General features: G+C 46.1%; 1 protein-coding gene and 1 non-coding gene across 2 annotated transcripts in view; one reads left to right on the top strand and one right to left on the bottom strand.

Moving 5' to 3' along the window:
* TARS1 (threonyl-tRNA synthetase 1) overlaps positions 1-20,246 on the bottom strand; it is a 174,481-nt gene that overhangs the window by 139,313 nt on the left and 14,922 nt on the right. The window contains exon 3 of the mRNA XM_078674916.1: positions 18,987-19,177. Coding sequence (XP_078531042.1) covers positions 18,987-19,177 — 191 coding nt within the window. The remainder of the gene's footprint in view (positions 1-18,986; positions 19,178-20,246) is intronic.
* On the top strand, positions 345-466 carry LOC144820601 (small nucleolar RNA SNORA26). Its single transcript, XR_013607880.1, has one exon. It is a non-coding gene; the product is annotated as a small nucleolar RNA SNORA26 (small nucleolar RNA).

Raw genomic sequence — 20,246 nt, 5'->3', positions numbered from 1 at the left:
GGGCAGCGGTGACACCACCGAGAGAGGAAGACTACCTGCCCGTATTAAGGTGGATGGCCTATTATCATTTTTATTATCAATTCCTCTATGAAAGACCTCTGTAAAACTCTCAGGATGTGTAGACACTTTTTGTATGGGTACTGGAAATCTAAACGTAGTACAGAACATATGGGGTCATGGTATACAAGTGGGAGGTGAAAGGGTGGAGGAGAGGTGTGCTCTGATTGGGCAGAACGTTGATGCGAAGTTTGCCAAGGAACTTCAGTGAGTAAGTGCTTGGTTAAGTGGCTTTATTTTTATACTTTCATTCCGTGCGCATTTCATCGAATCTTGCGACTCCCTTTAAGTTCGTATTCAGATCATATTGTGCTTTGTAATAGCGAACACAAGGGAAAAGATAATTTCTCACTAAAACCTGGAGATGGTGATTCGCACGCCTCTCTAGAACCTGTCATGAGGAACAATAATCCATGCTAAGTGCTATTAAGGTGTCCCATGTCCAGCTTTCCACACATGGCTGCCACCCATACTACCTACCTCCTCCATGTCCTTCTGCTCACACACAGATTGGTCCATAGAAATTGTCTTCTAAGAGCATTCATAGATAATATTTTTTGCAAATCTTTTATTTTGAGTGATATGACCACCAAAGGCTCTGATTCTATATTAAAAACAGAGCTTTGGACTTTACCATTTCCCTCTGAAAGAAAATATTTCTCTCCATTTGTTCTCATACCTGCAGTGTCATGCTGTTTGGTGCTCACTTTTACTCTATATTAAAAAACAGTAGATGTTTCAGCACCCAGGCTAATATGCTGCATTGCTAAATACATATAAGGTCCCAAAGGCGAGACCGATGCATTGCAAATGCTTGTTTTACCTAATGATCAAGAAGATGCATCAGACTGCTAGTATTAGCTAAATAGTGAGCGCCCCTTCACCCAAATTGTCCAATCTGCTAGCTTGGATTTTGTCTTTTGGGAGTTTTATATAGCGCAAACTAGACCCAAAGGTATCAGAGTGCTTTACATGAGCACCAGTTGCGTTACAGACGGGCACATTCATATTTTTTTTTTGTTAGGCACGGCTAGATTAAGAGATTTGCCCAGAATCACAGAATGTTGAGCCAGGGAGTGGAATTTAATAAAATATCTACTTGTCCATGGGGCAGGTTGCATCATAAATCCACTTGTCCTGTATCAAAATCCACTTGCCCCTTTGGTGCCATGTAGTGCAACAACAAATTATGGCAGAAATCTCATTATATAAGATCTCTGATATAGCCTCTCTGATTATGCAAGGGCTCATACCATAGTAGTGTTTGAATACTTGCAATCCCCTTATGCTGCCACATTTTCGCAGATCTACATCCTGGGGCTGAATGGTGTGATTAGCAATAGTTCCAGGGTTAGAATGCCCTTTTGAGTCTGTGCAAACCTACTAACTTGCATATTTTTGTTTTTTTTATTAACACATTTTATTGGGATTTTTGTGGTACATTGCGCAGGAGCTCATTACACTGAATCAAGTTGAAAACTGCTACAAAATAGTACAGCTACATCCGAACATCAACCGGAGCCTGTGAAAATTCAGACTAACAAAACAACCATGGCACAGGTTACACACTTTGCTCCTCAGCCGTGGGGAATTTCTGTAGAGTTCAATTATATGGCTGAGTCTGCTAATCATGAAGGTGTCAATGATCGAGTGAGTGTATGATCTGATTTATGGAGGGTCTATATATTGTGAGGTGGTAGATCGATACCTCTGTACATTGCACAACAAGACAAACTCTTCTTATGGTTCTGAGGACAGCCTCGTCCTTTGAATACAGCTACCTCTGTCCCCATACATCTGTCCATGGCACGTTTCCACGCACCTATCAACGGCAGGAAAGTCACCTTCCAGAGTTAGGCAATAGTTGACCAATCAGAAGCAAGGAAACAAGAGTGACGTGGAAGACAACCAATGATAAGTTATGGTAAGTAATGGGTGGGCTCCAAGGCCATTTTAAATCTTTTCCTTGTTAAAAATAGATCTTGCTGACGGTGCATGTACGCTGTTCAGGTGAAACAATCAAGATCTGATTTTTCTGAATGGAAAAGAAAGCAAGGTTTTACATATATGGGTACCCTAGATTGCCTACAAATAACTGTTAATAATTTTTTCTGATCCACAAATCATTCAGTAGTTTTGAGAGGAAAAGTTCACCACAGCAAAGGTTTAGCTTAACTAAAGCAGTAACGTGCTGTGAAACAGGCATCACTGCAAGAATTCACAGCTATGTGGGTTACTGCAGGTAGTAAATTAAGATAGTGTGAACTGATCGATTGCAGTAAATATATTCTCTCACAATACTTCGACTTTATCAAGAATGTACCCGCATCTTCGGTCTAACATTAAGAGTTTACAAATGATTTTTCCATTTTGGAATCCTACCTCCAAACTCTGTTCAAGCTTAATACTCTAATATCAATGTAGAATTGTCTAGTCTTTTACAAATATGTACAAGTATTGAAAAGAGTGGTGTTGTTTTAAAGATTACTCCTTTTTTTCTACAGTTAGTTCAGGCACTGAAGAGAGGCGGACTAGAAAAACCAATATTTATTTTTCTCATGCACGATAAGAGATTAAAGGGCAAATGTGGGCTAGCAACCACTCTTCTGGCTGCCACGACACACCGAGCTGTGCCGAAAGGCAGCATTTTGCAATGTTAGCATTCAGAGAAATTGCATCATCTAGAAAGTAAACCCACACACTCAATTTTCCTATTTGGATTATTCTTTTTAAAGTAGCCACAAATGTTTAAGAAAGTCAGATCCGTCACTTGGCCGCTCACAAAAAGCACCCAAACTAGATTACCGAAGAACCAGTAAAACAATAGAATCAATGAACGAAAACTCAGAGGAACCAGTAAAACAATAGAAGCAATGAACGAAAATTCTGAGTAGTTCGAGAACAAGAGTTAGAGATACAGGCGCCAGGCACCTCTTCAAATTCAGAGCACCGCACAATCAATACAGTGAGACAACTCTGGAACCAACAATACCTCTATGCAGCAAAGTTCATTCTCAGCAGAGGAAGGGATCTTCTTGACTGGCTATGGGGACATTCGATGGAGAAAACTGTAGGTTTCACTACACTGGTCACTCTTGGCTTCGTGCTCTGAGACGTACCAGCTTTCTCTTGCCGAGCCTCACGTAAGGAACACACTGGGCCTTCTCCTCCTGGATACAATTCTTCTATAATACATATGCCACAGATGTACTACACACCTATATGCCCTCAACATGCACATGGAATGTCAGTGCCAGGTTAGGCGTTCACATTATAGAGGAACTTAACAAGAGTAGGGTCAGTACATGACATAGTGATGCAAGAAAAGGTCTGGTCACACAACAAGATTCAAAAACATGGCATGCTGCTACCATTGCTTAATGTGATAAACACAGGACAGGGACAATAGTCCAACATCTACAATGACGGCAAGCTTGGTGCACCCATCTAGCTTACAGGACAGGTCCTGGACCTAGCATTACCAGGGACAAACCTAGAACCCTTTGTACATGCTAGGTTAGCATTTCGCATGCAGCAGGGCACTCAGGACAGGGGGGCATGGCCTTTTACAAGCACGGGCCTTTTCTGTTCCAACATGTGTCGTGTGATATGTGGTGTGTTACGACATGAGCTCTTGCCCAACTGAAGCAGTCTATAGACATTAACCATTTCTACAGTCCAATGTTAGCTTTTACAGAGTGTTTCCCACAAAATGTCCCTTACTGGGTTTGAACATACCTAGATTTGTAAAGCTCTTGCATCTTTGTTACAATTTTTTCTGAGATGTTATTGATTTGCCTGCCCCATGATAGGACGGTAACAAAGTAATTACTGAAATTATGATACTAACTATTGTAATAATGCAGCAACAGCCATTTGAGCCTGCCAATTTGTGTTCTTACAGCTATTTCCAGGCACATCTCAATGAACGACATGGACATTTTACAATGACTTCAAAGTCCTCCTTTTCTATCATTAGAGCTCAGAAGGGTTCAGTAGAAGACAAACTAGTACTCAAAAAAGGAAATAAACGGTCTTTATGAGTTAGTAGATTATAAATTGGGGTGGGTGTGAGACCTCACCAACTAGTAATGTCACTGATCCGTATCAGGTCCAGTTAGACTACTTTAATTCAAGCCTTAGCTCGGTTCTGGGTAGGTGTGGCACAGAGCAGTCAGGCTTAACTCAAAGGAACAAGTGTAAAGCATTTAGTAGTACCAAAAGTTAATAAGTCAAAAACACAATACAATAAAAAGCCCACTCCAATTTATAAAAATAGTATACATTTTACTGAGCAAATAGACTCCAAAAACGACACACATTAGGGGAAACAAAGGTAGGATTATTAGGAGTTTTAGAGTTTTCTAGCTCCAAAAAGTACAAAGCATCAACTGCGGATATCTGATTGCGCTAGATGGGGTCAAATGTCAAGGCAAATCACGATGGTGCGCAGGGTGGCAACAGGGCGAGGTTCATCCTGGTGAAAAAAAATTCTTCGATCTTTTTTATGGAGGAATTTCCTAGTCGGCTTGCTAGATCAGACGAAGGGTTCGACGACGGCAGGGTGCTTTTGGGATTGGTCCTCATGAAACCCTTTACGTTACGACTTGGAAATATTTCTGGAAGCCAACCTGCTTTCAGTGGTGCAAACCAGCAAGCTGAATCTGGCCGGAGATGAGACGACAGAGGCTACAGTTCGTAGCCTCTGTGTTTTTTTTAAAGTGTCCTCTCTTACAACCTTGGGAGGGGGAAGAGTACACTCTAGCACCAGCCAAGAGTCTCTACCACCAGCCAAGAAAGTCCAGGATTTTTTGCCATTTGGTGGCCACATCCCCCAGGTCCTCTCTACAGGAGAAGGCCACACCTCCTCCCAGCCAAATTCCTTTGTTCAATCTCCTGAGATCAATTTACACTTCCCAGCAGGCTGGAAGGTGACAGTTGGCAAGTAGCCAAAAAAGGCTCCTAGAGGCTTTAGGCAGGAAAATACAAACTTTCAGAAAGGGGCAATTTCAAAATAGTAAATTTACCATCAGATTGTAGTTTAAATTCATATTAATTTGAATCCTTGTATCTTCAGTCTAGCTATTTCCAGAACCAAAGTTATGAATTATACGGTGTTACAATGTAATCCAGTACTTTTCTATGGGACAGCCAATCCTGTCACAGTGAAAAATGACTTTGGAGCTTTCTCACTACCAGGACATGTAAAACTTAAGAACACATCTCCTATTTTTTAAATACCTGCACCCTGCTACATGGGAACTTCTCGACTACTTTAGGGCTGACTTTCAGTATTAAAAAAGAAGGTTTCAACTGGGCTAAAGGTGTATCTTACCAGGTCAAATAGGCACTTTTAAAAAACTGTTATGCTAGGTTGAGGTGGCAGTCCTAGAGTCATGTTTTCACTTTGTCACTGTAACGGTAGCACAATTAGTGCTGCAGTCCACTAGTGACATTTAACTTACAGGCCCTTGGTACACAGAGTACCATATACTAGGGTATATATGAAAGACAAATATGCCAACCAGGTATCAGCCAACTGTACATATGTTTTAGGGGATAGAGCAGATACAGCCGGCACTGGACATCAGTGCCCCAGTGTTCAGAGTCAGTAGGCCAGCACCAAATCTAGCAAAAGTGGTCTCCAAAAGGGCATTTCCTCAGTCTTTCTTGATGATAATTCGCATCAGACTTCAAACACTTCCTTCTGTTCAACTCATACCTTCATGACAGTATAAAAGGCACACTATGGCTGCGCATGTGCCTTTTCAGCCCACACGGTCTTCCAAGAATGAGGCGTGCGCAAAGGCCAAATTCTGGCACTTTTTAATATCTACACAGGAATCCTCTGAGAGATTCTAAGAGCTTTGAGATTTGCTTTTTGGGCCACTGAAGCTAAGCTTTCCTAGCAATAACTGTTAGAACATTTTGGAGCAAATGAGTAAGAGAATGTTCTCCCTAAAACCCATTAAAACACAAGCTATTAACCTACTAAATTTAAACTATAATGTTTTTAACATAGATACTCTAAACCACAACAATATTTTTTCTTCAACTGGACAATTGCCTCCATTAACTTTACTCTCAAGAGCCTTTGCAACCTGAAACGGTTTTTCAAATTCAGATCTCAGATATACCACTCAAGCACTTACTAGTTTTAAAACTAGATTATGGAAATTCACAACTAGAATGCTTCAACTCCACGCTTCCCGAGAGACTTCAAGTGTTCCAAAGTTATGTCAAGGATCATTTCAATCGCTGGCCGCCTTGACCACACACTTCGGATCATGAAGGTTCACCACTGGATGTCCCTCAAGAAAAGATCTGGGATATCTTAGTTTTCGATGCAATTCTACAAAATGATAAACATATTAATTAAATTCAGTCTGTTCTAAAACAAAGTCATGTATGAGTATGAAGAGAGGGTACAAGACATTAAGGGCCCTTCTTGGGAAGACTGTGTAATGTTACACCTGGCTCTGCCAAGCAGAGACAATCAGTCTGTAATGTCTCTCACCGTTAAGAGGGCTGTCCTACTGTTTTTCTTGGAGGATCAACATTGCATCTATTCCCTATATCTGATTTACACTGGTTTGCACAAGGAGGTGAGGGGTAGGAACAAATATCATTATCATTTTTGGTGCTATGCAAAGACGTCTGGCAACTTCCAAAGTTTAGGATGCGAGATGTCCAAAGCCTGAACTAAAGTCTCTCCAAGTGTAGGTTAATATTGGGACTCCCTATCACTCGGTGATTCTGGACTTCAATACTGCATTAAAAGAAACAGCTATTCCCATTAGGTGACAGGCTGAGTCCCATTGATTTTTAAAAGATTTTGGTTCTAAAACACTTTTCTAAATCCTTAGCGACATAAAGAGAGGAACAGTTCCGTCACGCTCCCTACCCCTTGTTGAACTCACCCTGAATACTAATGATGGAGAAGCCAACTCGCCAAAACACAACCGGAGCCATTGTGATTCTCTGATGAAACCTCAAATGGGAAGGATCTGAACCGAGACAGAATGCAACAGATGATGTCCAACCACCCCAGTCAAGAACCCTTGAACCTTCCAGAACACTGTCCAGGTTCCAGAAGGAAAGGGCTATATACATTATATGCTAACAGGATAGAACAGGAAGGAAGCCTGCCCAGCCTGGCAAATGCAGAGCTCGAGAAGAAAATGACTGCAGTAGACACTCCTGGAAGCAGAGAATCTGACTGAAGTCAGACATGTGGCTTGCTTTGTACAGAGGACTAAGAGATATTACCCAAATAAGCCTGCCTGACTTCTGACAAAAAAAGCCTGCAAAAATGTCAACTACACATTGTCAGTCAACATTGTTCAATGATGCTATAAACACTGAAAATGAAATCCGATACCCACCAGAAAACCAGTGCAAAAAGCTCCTCAAACAAGACATTACCCTAAACAACTACAGACAGCAGACTCAAATGATAAACCTCTTCATAAGATTCTCCAGCCAGCTACATACAGGACCACAGAGCCTTGCACAGTCTCAGGCTAACGCCCCAGCTTGCTAAAGAGAACACATCTCCTAACTTATTCCTCAAGGAGAACCAACTAAGACATGTCATGTAACTCATCAGATGTACTCACATCCAGCATCAACAGGCACCTTCCACAGACTGGAGCATTCAATCATTCAATCAATCAAAGCATTTATAAAGCGCACTACTCACCCGGAGGGTCTCAAGGCGCTAGGGGAGGGGGGGTCCGCTACTGCTCGATCAGCCAGGTCTTGAGCTGCTTCCTGAAGGCGAGGTGGTCCTGGGTCAGGCGGAGGTGGGTCGGGAGGGAGTTCCAAGTCTTGGCGGCCAGGTAGGAGAAGGACCTTCCCCCTCTGGTGGCTCTTCAGATGCGGGGGACGGCGGCGAGGGCGTGGCTGGTCGATCGAAGCTGGCGTGTGGGAGTGTAGAAGTTGAGGCGGCTGTTGAGATATCTTGGGCCTTGGTTGTGCAGGGCTTTGTGTGCGTGGGTGAGGAGACGGAAGGTGATTCTCTTGTTGACCGGGAGCCAGTGCAGGTCTCTCAGGTGTCCGGAGATGTGGCTGCGCCGGGGGATGTCCAGGATGAGACGTGCTGAGGCGTTCTGGATCCGCTGGAGTCTCTTCTGGAGTTTGGCGGTGGTACCGGCGTAGAGGGAATTGCCGTAGTCCAGACAGCTGGTGACGAGGGCCTGGGTGACCGTCTTCCTGGTCTCGGTGGGGATCCAACGGAAGATCTTGCGTAGCATGCGCAGGATGTTGAAGCACGACGAGGAGACGGCGTTGATTTGTCTGGTCATGGAGAGGGAGGAGTCCAGGATGAAGCCCAGGTTGCGTGCGTGGTCTGTTGGTTTGGGTGCGCTGCCCAGGGCGGGGGGCCACCAGGAGTCGTCCCAGGCGGAGGGTGGAGATCCCAGGATGAGGACTTCCGTCTTGTCCGAGTTCAGTTTCAGGCGGCTGTTCATCATCCACTTGGCTACGTCTGTCATCCCTTCGTGTAGGTTGGCTCTGGCAGTGTCCGGGTCGTTGGTGAGGGAGAGGATCAGCTGGGTGTCGTCGGCGTAGGAGATGATGTTGAGGTTGTGTTGGCGTGCGATGGCTGCGAGGGGGCTCATGTAGACGTTGAAGAGGGTTGGGCTGAGTGAGGAGCCTTGAGGAACGCCGCAGATGACTTCGGTGGCTTCTGATCTGAACGGGGGGAGGCGGACTCTTTGTGTCCTTCCGGCGAGGAAGGAGATGATCCACTCCAGTGCCTTCTCCTGGATTCGGACGTTGCTGAGGCGCTGCACTAGGGTACGGTGGCAGACAGTGTCGAAAGCAGCGGAGAGGTCTAGGAGGATGAGGGTCGCTGTTTCTCCGTTGTCGAGCAGGGCTCGGATGTCGTCGGTGGCTGCGATCAGGGCGGTCTCGGTGCTGTGGTTGGCCCGGAAGCCAGACTGCGAGAGGTCGAGGGATCCGTTCGTCTCGAGGAAGGCGGACAGCTGCTTGTTGACGGTCTTCTCTATGACTTTTGCAGGAAACGGGAGCAGCGAGATGGGGCGGTAGTTCTTGAGGTCGGTGGGGTCGGCTGATGGCTTCTTAAGTAGGGCGCTGAGTTCGGCGTGCTTCCAGCTCTCCGGGAAGGTAGCGGTGTCGAAGGAGGTGTTGATGATGTCCCGCAGGTGGGGTGCGATGACAGCGTCGGCCTTGTTGAAGACGTGGTGGGGGCAGGGGTCGGTCGGAGATCCGGAGTGGATGGAGTTCATCGTGCGGACGGTGTCTTCGGTGCTGATCGGGGTCCAGGCGCGGAGGGTGGTGGTGGGGGCGGTGGTTCGGTCGTGGCGTGCGTCGGTTGAGTGCTGAAGCTGTTGTGTATGTCCGCGATCTTGTTATAGAAGTAGGAGGTGAGGGAGTTGCAGAGGTCTTGTGAAGGGGTGATGTCGTTGATTCCGGCGTTGGGGTTGGAGAGCTCTTTAACGATGTTGAAGAGTTCCTTGCTGTTGTGTGCGTTGATGTCCAGTCGTTCCTTGAATGCAGTTTTCTTGCTGGCGTGAATCAGTTGGTGATGTTTTCGGGTGGCGAGCTTGAGGGCAGTCATTTTGTCCGGTGTTGGGTCTCTGCGCCAGGCTTTCTCGAGGGCTCGGCAGTTCCTCTTGGATCTCTTGAGTTCGTCGGTGAACCATGGGGCTTTCTTGCTGCCGGGTCTGCTAGGCGGGGTCCTCAGAGGGGCGAGGTCGTCTGCGCAGTTGCTGATCCACTTTGTGAGGTTGGTGGCCGCCTGGCTGGGGTTCGTTGCGCCGGTGGGAGGGTTCTTGCTCAGGGAAGTCGCGAGCTGGTCGGCTGTGATCTTGTTCCAGCTTCTGCGTGCAACCTGTTGCTGGTGGTGGTGGAGCGTGGTCCTTCTGAAGCTGAAGTGGACGCAGCTGTGGTCCGTCCAGTGGAGTCCGGTGGCGTGGCTGAAGGTGATGTCCTTGCTGGATGAGAACACGGGGTCAAGTGTGTGTCCGGCGTAGTGGGTGGGGGTGGTCACCAGCTGCTTGAGTCCGAGGTTTGCGAGGTTGTCCAGCAGGGTGGTGGTGTTGCGGTCGTTGTTGTTCTCCAGGTGGAAGTTGAGGTCCCCGAGGAGGATGTAGTCAGCGGAGGGGATAGCGTGCGGGCTGATGAAGTCGGCGATGTCTTCGCTGAATTGTGTGCGTGGTCCCGGGGGTCTGTAGATGAGGGTGCCTCTGAGGGTGGTCTTGGAGTTGATGTGGATCTGGAAGTGCAGGTGTTCGGCGGGTGTGAGGGTGTCGTCGGTGTTGGTCGTGATGCGGATGGTGTTCCTGTGGACGATGGCGATGCCTCCTCCTGTCTGGTTGACGTGGTCCTTCCGGATGATCTTGTAGCCGTCCGGGATGGCGATGGCGATGTCGGGCGCTGAGGAGGCGTTCATCCAGGTTTCTGTGAGGAAGGCGACGTCAGGGGCTGTGGTATCGAGCAGGTTCCAGAGCTCGACGGCGTGTCTGTGGACGGAGCGGGTGTTGAGCAGGATGCACTTCAGGTGGCTGCTGCTGGTGCTCGTCTTGGTCGGTGCTGGTGTAGTGCAGGTCCGGGTGCAGGTGAACTTGCAGGAGTGGCAGCAGAAGGGTCCGTGGGTGCGTCTCGGTGTGGCTCGGTAGCACCCCGGGATCCGGCCGGCATTGAGTGCGTTGAGCTGGGTGGCGTCGTAGGTCCGGCGGGTGGGCTGGTGACTGCGGGGGCCAGGGGTCCTGGCATTGGGTGCGGTCCAGGCGCGGACGGGCGCAGACGGGCTTACCTTTGGCGCACCTTCGGCGCTCAGTCGGCGCTCCCGCTGCACGTGTCCGCTGCGCGGTCGCTCTGGGGGCGTCATAAGTGAGGAGCCGGGAGGGCGGGTCAGCTGGGTGGCGGGAGCGGGGTGGCCAATGGTCGGGAGGGGGGCGGAGACGCCGGAGGGCAGTGGCGGCAAAGGAGGTCCGAGGGCGGCTCAGTGGTGGCTGGGTCGTCCGGCGGCTGGGCAGGGAGCACACGGGAGGGGATACAGAAGGCAAAAGGGGAGAGGGGAGGGGGAACACAAAGTAAAGTACACGGGGCAAAAAAGGCAACAGGGGAGACAGAGGCTCACCACAATACGAACGGCAGAGTGCAGAGGGGGAGACAAGAGTAAAGTGAACAGGGCGAAGGCAACAGGGGAGACACGGGAACAGACAGACGGCGGAATGCTGGGAAAAAAGGCAGCAGCAGGAAGTGCGTAGCGGGCAGAGTGCTGGCAGACAGCGGGCAGGAGCAGCGATGTGGGGGCGACCTCGCCTGCAACAGGCTCAGCGGTCGCTCCCTATCTCTGCGTTTGGTCCCCTTAAGTTAGGAGCCGGGAGGGCGGGTCAGCTGGGTGGCGGGAGCGGGGTGGCCAATGGTCGGGAGGGGGGCGGAGACGCCGGAGGGCAGTGGCGGCAAAGGAGGTCCGAGGGCGGCTCAGCGGTGGCTGGGTCGTCCGGCTGCTGTGCAGGGAGCACACGGGAGGGGATACAGAAGGCAAAAGGGGAGAGGGGAGGGGCAACACAAAGTAAAGTAAACGGGGCAAAAAAGGCAACAGGGGAGACAGAGGCTTACCACAATACGAACGGCGGAGTGAAGAGGGGGAGACAAGAGTAAAGTGAACAGGGCTTTTTAACCATGGTGATCAAATGACCATTTGTGGCTACCTGGGGCCATCATCTGCTGTAGCCTTGGGACACTCTTCACTGGTGACATTTGAGCACCATAAAAAAGATTAGGTCTGGAAGTAGCAATCTTGAAGGTAGAAACCTTCTAAGCCACACCCAAATGCATGCAATGGTTTATTAAATCCCACAAGACAATCCATAAATCAATCAGAGTACTTGTAAAGCGCGCTACTTACCCGTGAGGGTCTCAAGGCGCTGGGTGGGGGCGCGGGGGGTGGGGGGTGGGGCACTACTGCTAGAAGAGCCAGGTCTTGAGGAGTCTTCTGAAGGCGAGTAGGTCTTGGGTCTGCCATAGGTGGGTAGGGAGGGTGTTCTGGGTCTTGGAAGCGAGTTAAGAGAAGGATCTGCCGCCGGAGGTTGTTCGTTGAATGCGGGGGACAGCTGCGAGGGCGAGGCTGGCAGAGCGGAGCTGGCGGGTAAGGGTGTAGAAGCTGAGTCTGCTGTTCAGGTAGGCTGGTCCGGTGTTGTGGAGTGCCTTGTGTGCGTGAGTGAGGAGCTTGAAGGTGATCCTCTTGTCGACGGGGAGCCAGTGTAGATCTCTCAGGTGGGGGGTGATGTGGCTGCGGCGGGGACATTGACGATCAGTCGGGTGAAAACGTTTTGGATGTGTTGTAGTCGTCGTAGGTGTTTGGCTGGGATTCCTGCGTAGAGTGCGTTGCCGTAGTCCAGTCTGCTGCTGACGAGGGCCTGTGTCACTGTTCTTCTTGTTTCGGTCGGTATCCACTTGTAGATCATGCGCAGCATGCGGAGGGTGTTGTAGCAGGAGGAGGCGACGGCGTTGACCTTTTTACACATGGAGAGGGAGCAGTCAAGGATGAATCCTAGGTTGCGTGCATGGTCGGTGGGTGTCAGTGCTGTTCCCAGTGTGGTCGGCCACCAGGAGTCGTCCCAGGCTGAGGGGGTGGGTCCGAGGAGGAGTACCTCCGTCTTGTCCGAGTTCAGCTTCAGACGGCTGTTCTTCATCCAGTCGGCAATGGCCTTCATTGCCTCGTGGAGGTTGGTTTTGGCGGTGTGCGGGTCCTTGGTGAGGGAGAGGATCAGCTGGGTGTCGTCGGCGTAGGAGATGATGTTGAGGTCGTGTTGGCGGGCCACTTGTGCAAGGGGGGGGCCATGTAGATGTTGAACAGCGTCGGGATGAGCCCTGGGGGACGCCGCAGATGATGTCAGTGGCCTCGGATCGGAAGGGCGGGAGGCGGACGCTCTGTGTTCTGCCGGAGAGGAAGGATGTGGTCCAGTCGAGGGCCTTCTCTTGGATTCCGGCTTCTAGGAAGCGTGTCTTTATGACCATGGCAGACCATGTCGAAGGCGGCTGACAGATCTTGGAGGATGAGGGCTGATGTTTCGCCTGGGGAAACGGCCAATGAGGACACTTTCACATTTTCAGACCTCATAAACTTCAATGTACGCGATCTCTCCCAGTAATTTATACTGAAATGGATAAACTTTTTCTCCTGTTTCCTTTTATCCTATTTTTATACCTATGAAGCAATTAGCCACTCCATTTTTCATTTTAAAAACATGGTGTACACCGTACTTTTATTTTGTACTGTATCGCTTACACAAGTTGATGTTCCTTTCACCCCTTAGCACCTCCCAGAAAAGAAGCCTGATTTCAGCACATGCAAAAGTGAAGCAAGGATACTTTAAAGTATTGTTTGGGTTGCCTTTGCAAAAAGAGACAAACACACAGGTATTAAGGGAGCTTTGTTTCAGCATGTAGAAAAGTCTGTGGTTACACTCCACTACTCCATTCACTAAGCACGAACGCTCCACATCATATGCCCCACCTATAAATACTTACTTTCTGTATCTAGTTCTAAAACTACCAGGTGCTACATCTTTTAGGACTACAGGTAAATCACAGACTGGAAACTGAAGGGAACTTTGTGCACTGATCAGTTCAGTTTCTACAGAATCAACCGAAGCTAGTAGGCCCTTACTTACTATTACTTACTTTCTGTGTCTAGTTTTTAAATCTACCTGGTGCTACAACGTTTGACACAACTGGGTAATTGAAAACTGTAAACTGAAGGAAACTATATTCACTGACCAGTCTAGTTTCTATGCAGTTATTCAAAAGGAATTTCCTGACCAACTCCTAGCCCTGAACTGGATCTTCAAATATTTCCCACAAGTCACACCTAAGGAGCTCCTCATCTCAACCACCGCTATATCAATGCATTAGAACACTCATAAATCTGAACATTTAGCCAAAATGGATAATATCCTTCCCCACCCTCAAGACAGCTGCTAATTCCAAGTCTTCTCCTTCCCCCTCATAACATGATCTCACAAACTGCATCAATCTCTCATCCCTCCTCAGGTCTGGGGTGACCAAATCTGATTAAAACACCCCTCACTCCCGCAGCGTCCACGGTTCCATCCAGCCACCTGACCTAGTATCATAAAAACCTACACAGTCCACATCACCTACGAACCAAGCAGCTACTGGACCTACAGTTTCTCGCACCTCCCTGGGCTCCTCATGGATACAAATTGGAGCCCTTGGTGAGGATTCCTCTACCTACTCCTCATCCCCTTCCTCCTCTAGGGACCCTCCCGGCCTGATCTACCCTAAAAAGCCCCTTTCCTTGCCTCGATCTCATCTGCCACACACAACACCGATCAACCGCCATTCACCACCGGTTCCTCTCCCCTGCCTAACAGAGACTCATCAAGACCGCACTTTTTCATGCACTAACCCTAACCTCCTCAATACCACCTTGGTCCCCGTTGCTCAAGGACACAACCCCTTCCTGGATCTTCCCATACAACCCATTTCTAACTACCAAAACCAGATTGGCCCGCTAGTCTTGATGAGATCGTGTCACCTGTGTCTTCTCACAAAAGAACTCCTAGAACTGTAGGCCATTACTATTGAACATCTCCCCTTACTCAGAACACTAGGGACCCAAACTAGTGCCCTTATTGACACATTTCCCGCCCTTGTCTCACAAACTCTTCCAAACACCTTAAATATTCTAGGGGAGAGAGGAGGCATTTGGGAGGGGTGAAGTTTTTAAGGATTATCTGTCGGCAAGTGAGATCCTTGATCTACCGGTTTATTATTCCCTCCCTCATGGCTCTGACAAGTCCCTACAGGGTCAAATCCAAACTATCCATGCTAACCCTGAGAGAGAACCGGTTTCCCAGATCGATAAATACCGAAAACCTCAAGCGAGTTAACATACTCCAGACCTCTAACTCCCCAATTAACCGACCAACTGAAACGCATACTTCTCAATTGCTGTTCAGCTAGTAAACGCGCCACCGATATCTATTATCTCATCCTGACCAATGAATTGGACATTATTATCCTCACAGAAACCTGGCTAAATTACTTTTCCTCCCCTACCTTTGACCTTCTAGTCCCACCTACTTATGACATAATTCATATGGACAGATCATTGAAACAGGGTCGAGGAATAGCCGGTATACACAGGAACACACAGTCGATCTTGCAATCAGAAACCCCTAAGCATCACTATATCATGCAAAGCCCGCCCAGTCTGCAAACTACATACATTCTACCACCCTCCCGGAAGACAATCTTCCTTTCATTGAGCACTTAATGAAAATCATCTCTTCCAATGACGACCCTCTCGTGTCCCAAATCTTCCTGGGAGACTTTAACCTACACTAGTCTAACCCTAATAATCTCATAGTGAATTGTCTCAAATCCTTCCTTTTAGATCAAGAACTAGCACAATTCTGTGATAGCTCAACTCACAACAAGGGTGAAGTTATGTATTTCATAATAGCCAAAGATAACACCGTCATACTGGACTTCATTACCCCATGCGATTGGTCGGACCACTACTACATCCTCTTTTTCATCAACAGGAAGGTGTCGGTAAAGGGGGTCCTGCCCATGAAAACGAATCAATGGAAAAGGAACTTCCAAAATATAAACACTGAATAACTAGCCACCCAGTGCAAAATTGCCTTGCCTTCACAAGCAGACTTGAAGGATGTACAAATCCTCTCAGATGTTTATAATTCCTCCATCTCTAGTGTCATGGATGCTATAGCGCCTTTACAGCATAAAAATGCCTCCCACAAAATTTCCAAACCGTTGATCAACTCCAACCTAAACGTGGAACGATGTAAGCTGAGGGCAGCCGAAAGATCTTGGAGATCCATACCTTCCACAAAACATTTAAATCTTTTCAGAGCTATCAGGAATTCTTACAACAAACAAGTCAAGACAGCAAAAACCGGCTTCTTCAGATCCCAACTCAATCAAGCTAACAACCTCCCTAAGAAACTCTTTGAACTCATTAAACAACAATCGGTCAAGGCACCCAACCGCCATGACCTTGGTGACGGCTCTCCTACATGTGACGATTTAGCCGCTTTTTTCTCCCAGAAAACTAACAGCATCAATTTGGACATTGAATCAAAGAGGGATCTTCTCCCAATATATAAAACCACAGCCCCACCTACCAACTAAGAGCCACTCATCCCCCTAGTTTAAGCCTAAAAAATCTGGCACACCTTTACTCATCTCAATGAAAGTGACATTTACAACACTCTCCTTACAATCAATCCGTCTAACCACTTCAGTGACCCTCTTCCACCTTCCATCTTAAAGGAAATAAAAGCCTCCATCCTCACATTATGGTCCAAGATCGTCAATGCTTCACTAGTGCAAAGCACGATCCCAGACTGTCCAAAAGCAGAATAGGTCTCCCCTATTCTAAAAAAACGAACGCAGACAGTTCTGATCTGAACAACTTCCGTCCCATTTCCAACATCCCCACTCTGGAAAAACTTCTTGAAAAATGTGTGCTAATTCAACTCTGCTCACACATACACTGTTGGATCATCATCAATCTGGCTTCAGGAGAGGGCACAGCACCAAATCGGCACTCACGCATCATGAATGACATCTTAAAATCCCTAGCCCATAATGAATCCTGCTTATTGATCATCCTCAACTTATCATCTGCCTTTGACACTGTGAACCATATCAAACTACTATCTACTCTGGAACACAGGATGGGCTTTTCCTAGTTGATATTGAAGTGGTTCACTTCCTTCCTTCAAAACAGATCCCAAAGAATAAAGAAGAATCAATCTCTTTCCTAGCCTTGTACAGTAACTATGGGGGTTCCACAGGGGTCCACCCTATCACCAATACGTTTCAATTTATTTTTGGAACCGTTAGCAAATGCCTTCAACTCCATGATAAATCTTTTTCATATGGATGCGGACGACACTCAACTCTATTTGAAAATCACCTCTCCAGAAGACATCATCTCACCCAACTTAATCCTGATGAATACTCAAAACTGGCTCACGGACAACTACCTCAGGTTCAACACATCCAAAACCGAATTCCTTCTCATCGCTCCCCCTAATCACATTCCCAAGACTGACCTTTGGATGAAACACCTCACAGCCTTCAACTGTTCCCCCACATCATTGAGTCAGCTAAATTGCTCGGAATCACACTAGACTTGCACTTGAATATGAAATTAAATGAAATGAAAGCAAATTTATAACGCGCAAACTCAGCCCAATGGGCATCAAGGCGCCTCATATCAGCAATGCAACCAAGGGAGCTAATCGTCAGTTGAGTATACTAATGAATCTCAAACCAATTCTTCCCCAGAAAGACTTCAAATTGTTGGTACAAGCTACAGTAGTTCCATGCTATGTGGTCTCCCCAAACTGAGCCTGTCCCCTGTAAGGGTTTCCCTTAATGCCGCAACTAGACTGATTACTGGGACAAAAAGAAAATAACACATTTCCCCAGCCCTAAAATCCCTAAACTGGTTACCATACAAGCACAGAATTCACCTAAAAATTGACTGTATGACACACAAAGCCCTTCACTACAAGACCCCCATCTATCTGGCTCAAATACTAGAACTATCAGTGGGCTGAGAGTGTCTCGAAGTGCAAGTACAATGCTCCTGAAACCACAGCTCTTCCACAAAAAGAGATCGAGTAACATAGCCTTCTAAGGCATTGCCCCAAAGATATGGTTCCCTCTTCCACCAGAAATCCGTACAATCTCCTCTAGTGCTTCCTTCAAAAGAAAGTGAAAAAAATATTAATGCTCAAGTTCCTGCCTGAATAGGCCTTGACGACTTAACTCCATTTCTGCCCTCTAATAGGTCTTCTTGATTAACTTTGGACTTGATTATATACCTGGGAATACCATGGTTAGCATGCTTTGTCCATACATATGTTTGAATGTTCCTCACCCATTGCTGTATCTGCCCTACCCTTGTGTGAAGTTCCGACACCTACAGGAGTCTTGCTTGCGTCTTGCATAATTATGTAACAAACGAATGTTTTCTTCCCAATACTGTATACTGTTTATTCCCAATATTGTATCTATTACCCACAATTGTAAAGTTCTCTGAAAAACGTTATAAATAAAATAAGTAAAAATATTAGGTCTTACAGGTACATTTCTTATATCCCGGTCCTGAATATTGTTACAAACGTTTCATACTTTCAACTACCTGCAAACAGTCATACCAAGAAATATGCTTACCCTTTGGGAATCTAAAGGGAAAGACACAAATCTTGCACAGGTTACTACAACAAGAACTGGAAGGTTAAAATGCAAAATATAACTGAAGCATCTACTTTAAATCAAATCATCAATTATTTGCTACATAATATTTTTATTGTCATATACCACCCACCAAAAAGCTTACACAAAATGTCAGTCTTGTACTTTAGTTGAATTATAAAGTTTTAAATATTCAGCCATGTCAAACGTCATGAATGCCATACCTGACAGTTGAGATTTCACGCTATCCAATGTCAGTTGTGCATAGCTCACCAAGTCAACTTTCTTTACATTCCACAAATCATAATGTTTCCATTCTTGTAGGAATATTGGGGTGCAAGAGCCAGAAAGCAAAAAAAAGTCCTACTCACATATGATATGGACAACTTGTGATCAATAAATGTATCAAATTCACCAGCAATATTTCAATGACAACAACCTTAACATGCCAAACGGTACATAAACTTGACGTAAAAGACCAGGAAATCTTGGCAAGGAAAGAATAGGAAACCGAAAAGCACGAGCATTCATATTTTCTTTGGCAGAATGGCTGAAATAACATAACCGTTACATATGCTACATTGGAATCATAGATAAAGATCAATTGAGTTGCGGAATAGTACTGCATTGCATTTAGCTTTTTGCTGCATGGGTTATATATATACTACCATCTCAAGAGATTTGAACAATACCTAATTCCACAGGCAATCTGATACGGTGTAGTTTTCCAGGATTCGGCATCAACCTGTTTGCCGTCAGGCAGCGTGACTTTGATAGGCTTGCTCTCTTTTGCTGCACGTTCTGCGAGAATTGCATCATGTTCTGCTTTCAGCTTATTGTAAATATCAAGACGTTCATTGATGTAGGCGGGCCATGGATTTAGCTTTAAAGATTAAAAATGAAGGACTAACATTAATGTGAATCCATTTCAATATCAAAACATCATTACATTAATAATAAAACAATTCTTTTTAGTGACCGCATAGCCAAATTCGAAATTAATTACCAAACTCAGCTATTTTATTGTACAGCACGGGTCATTTTAAAGTACATCTATGCCTTAAACAGACATTAATCAAAATATGTAAATTATTATTACAAATCCCAAGGCTGGGTAACGAGGGGGTTAACTTGAAAAGTATACAAATGTGTATGGTAGAACACGGAATATTGCATATTCAGCCTGTAGTAACTCAATTCTCTTCTGAGCAGCAATGGCTACGAGGGTTGGCTATAGAGGAAAAAAATCGCATTCTAATCACATGCGTGATGGTCATTGCCAAGCAACAAGTAGCTGTTTGTTCAATAGTGTTACCTGTGCAAATAGACAATCACATCCAATCCCAATTACAGTGGCAGCAAGAAACGGACGACTGGGTGCAAAAGATTGCACAAAAATACGCTTGTATAAAAAAGGATCTTGATTGAGAATATTTAATCTTTACGCCCTTACTTTTTTGTAGTAATCATTTAAGTGTGGATGTTAGGAAAGATGGTTGTAACTTTTAAGACAGTTACCGAATAGAATGCTGTCCTGATTAAAATAATGGGAAGTTACTGCCTGTCTAAATACAGGCTGATAAACCATCCAGAGAGACTAAGAAGATCAGAATTGTTCTTAAAATAAATACTCTAGGGATTTTAGCTGTGACCGCGTGAGCCTCTTACATCTAGGTCTATTAGTACACTTTCAACAAGGTTTTTGTTGTTGTTATCTTATTTGTTTTCTAATGTGAGAAATCATTTAAATCTTTGTTCATATATTTTTGAGGAAATAAATCACAAACACAACAGAGCGCAGACGTTCTAAAAATATAAGCCAGTCAAGATCAGAAAGTTTACCAAAAGCAAAGAATGATATAGGACAATGTTGTTTCCCACCCCCTGAAAGACACCACAATGGAGCGTATAACCCACACAACAATAAAAATAGTACAATCAAACATTATTAA

This window comes from Lissotriton helveticus, chromosome 2_1, assembly GCF_964261635.1.
Source record: "Lissotriton helveticus chromosome 2_1, aLisHel1.1, whole genome shotgun sequence".
NCBI lineage: Eukaryota > Metazoa > Chordata > Amphibia > Caudata > Salamandridae > Lissotriton > Lissotriton helveticus.
The sequence above is the reverse complement of the archived record's forward strand: the minus strand, read 5'-3'. Positions and strand labels throughout refer to the sequence as shown.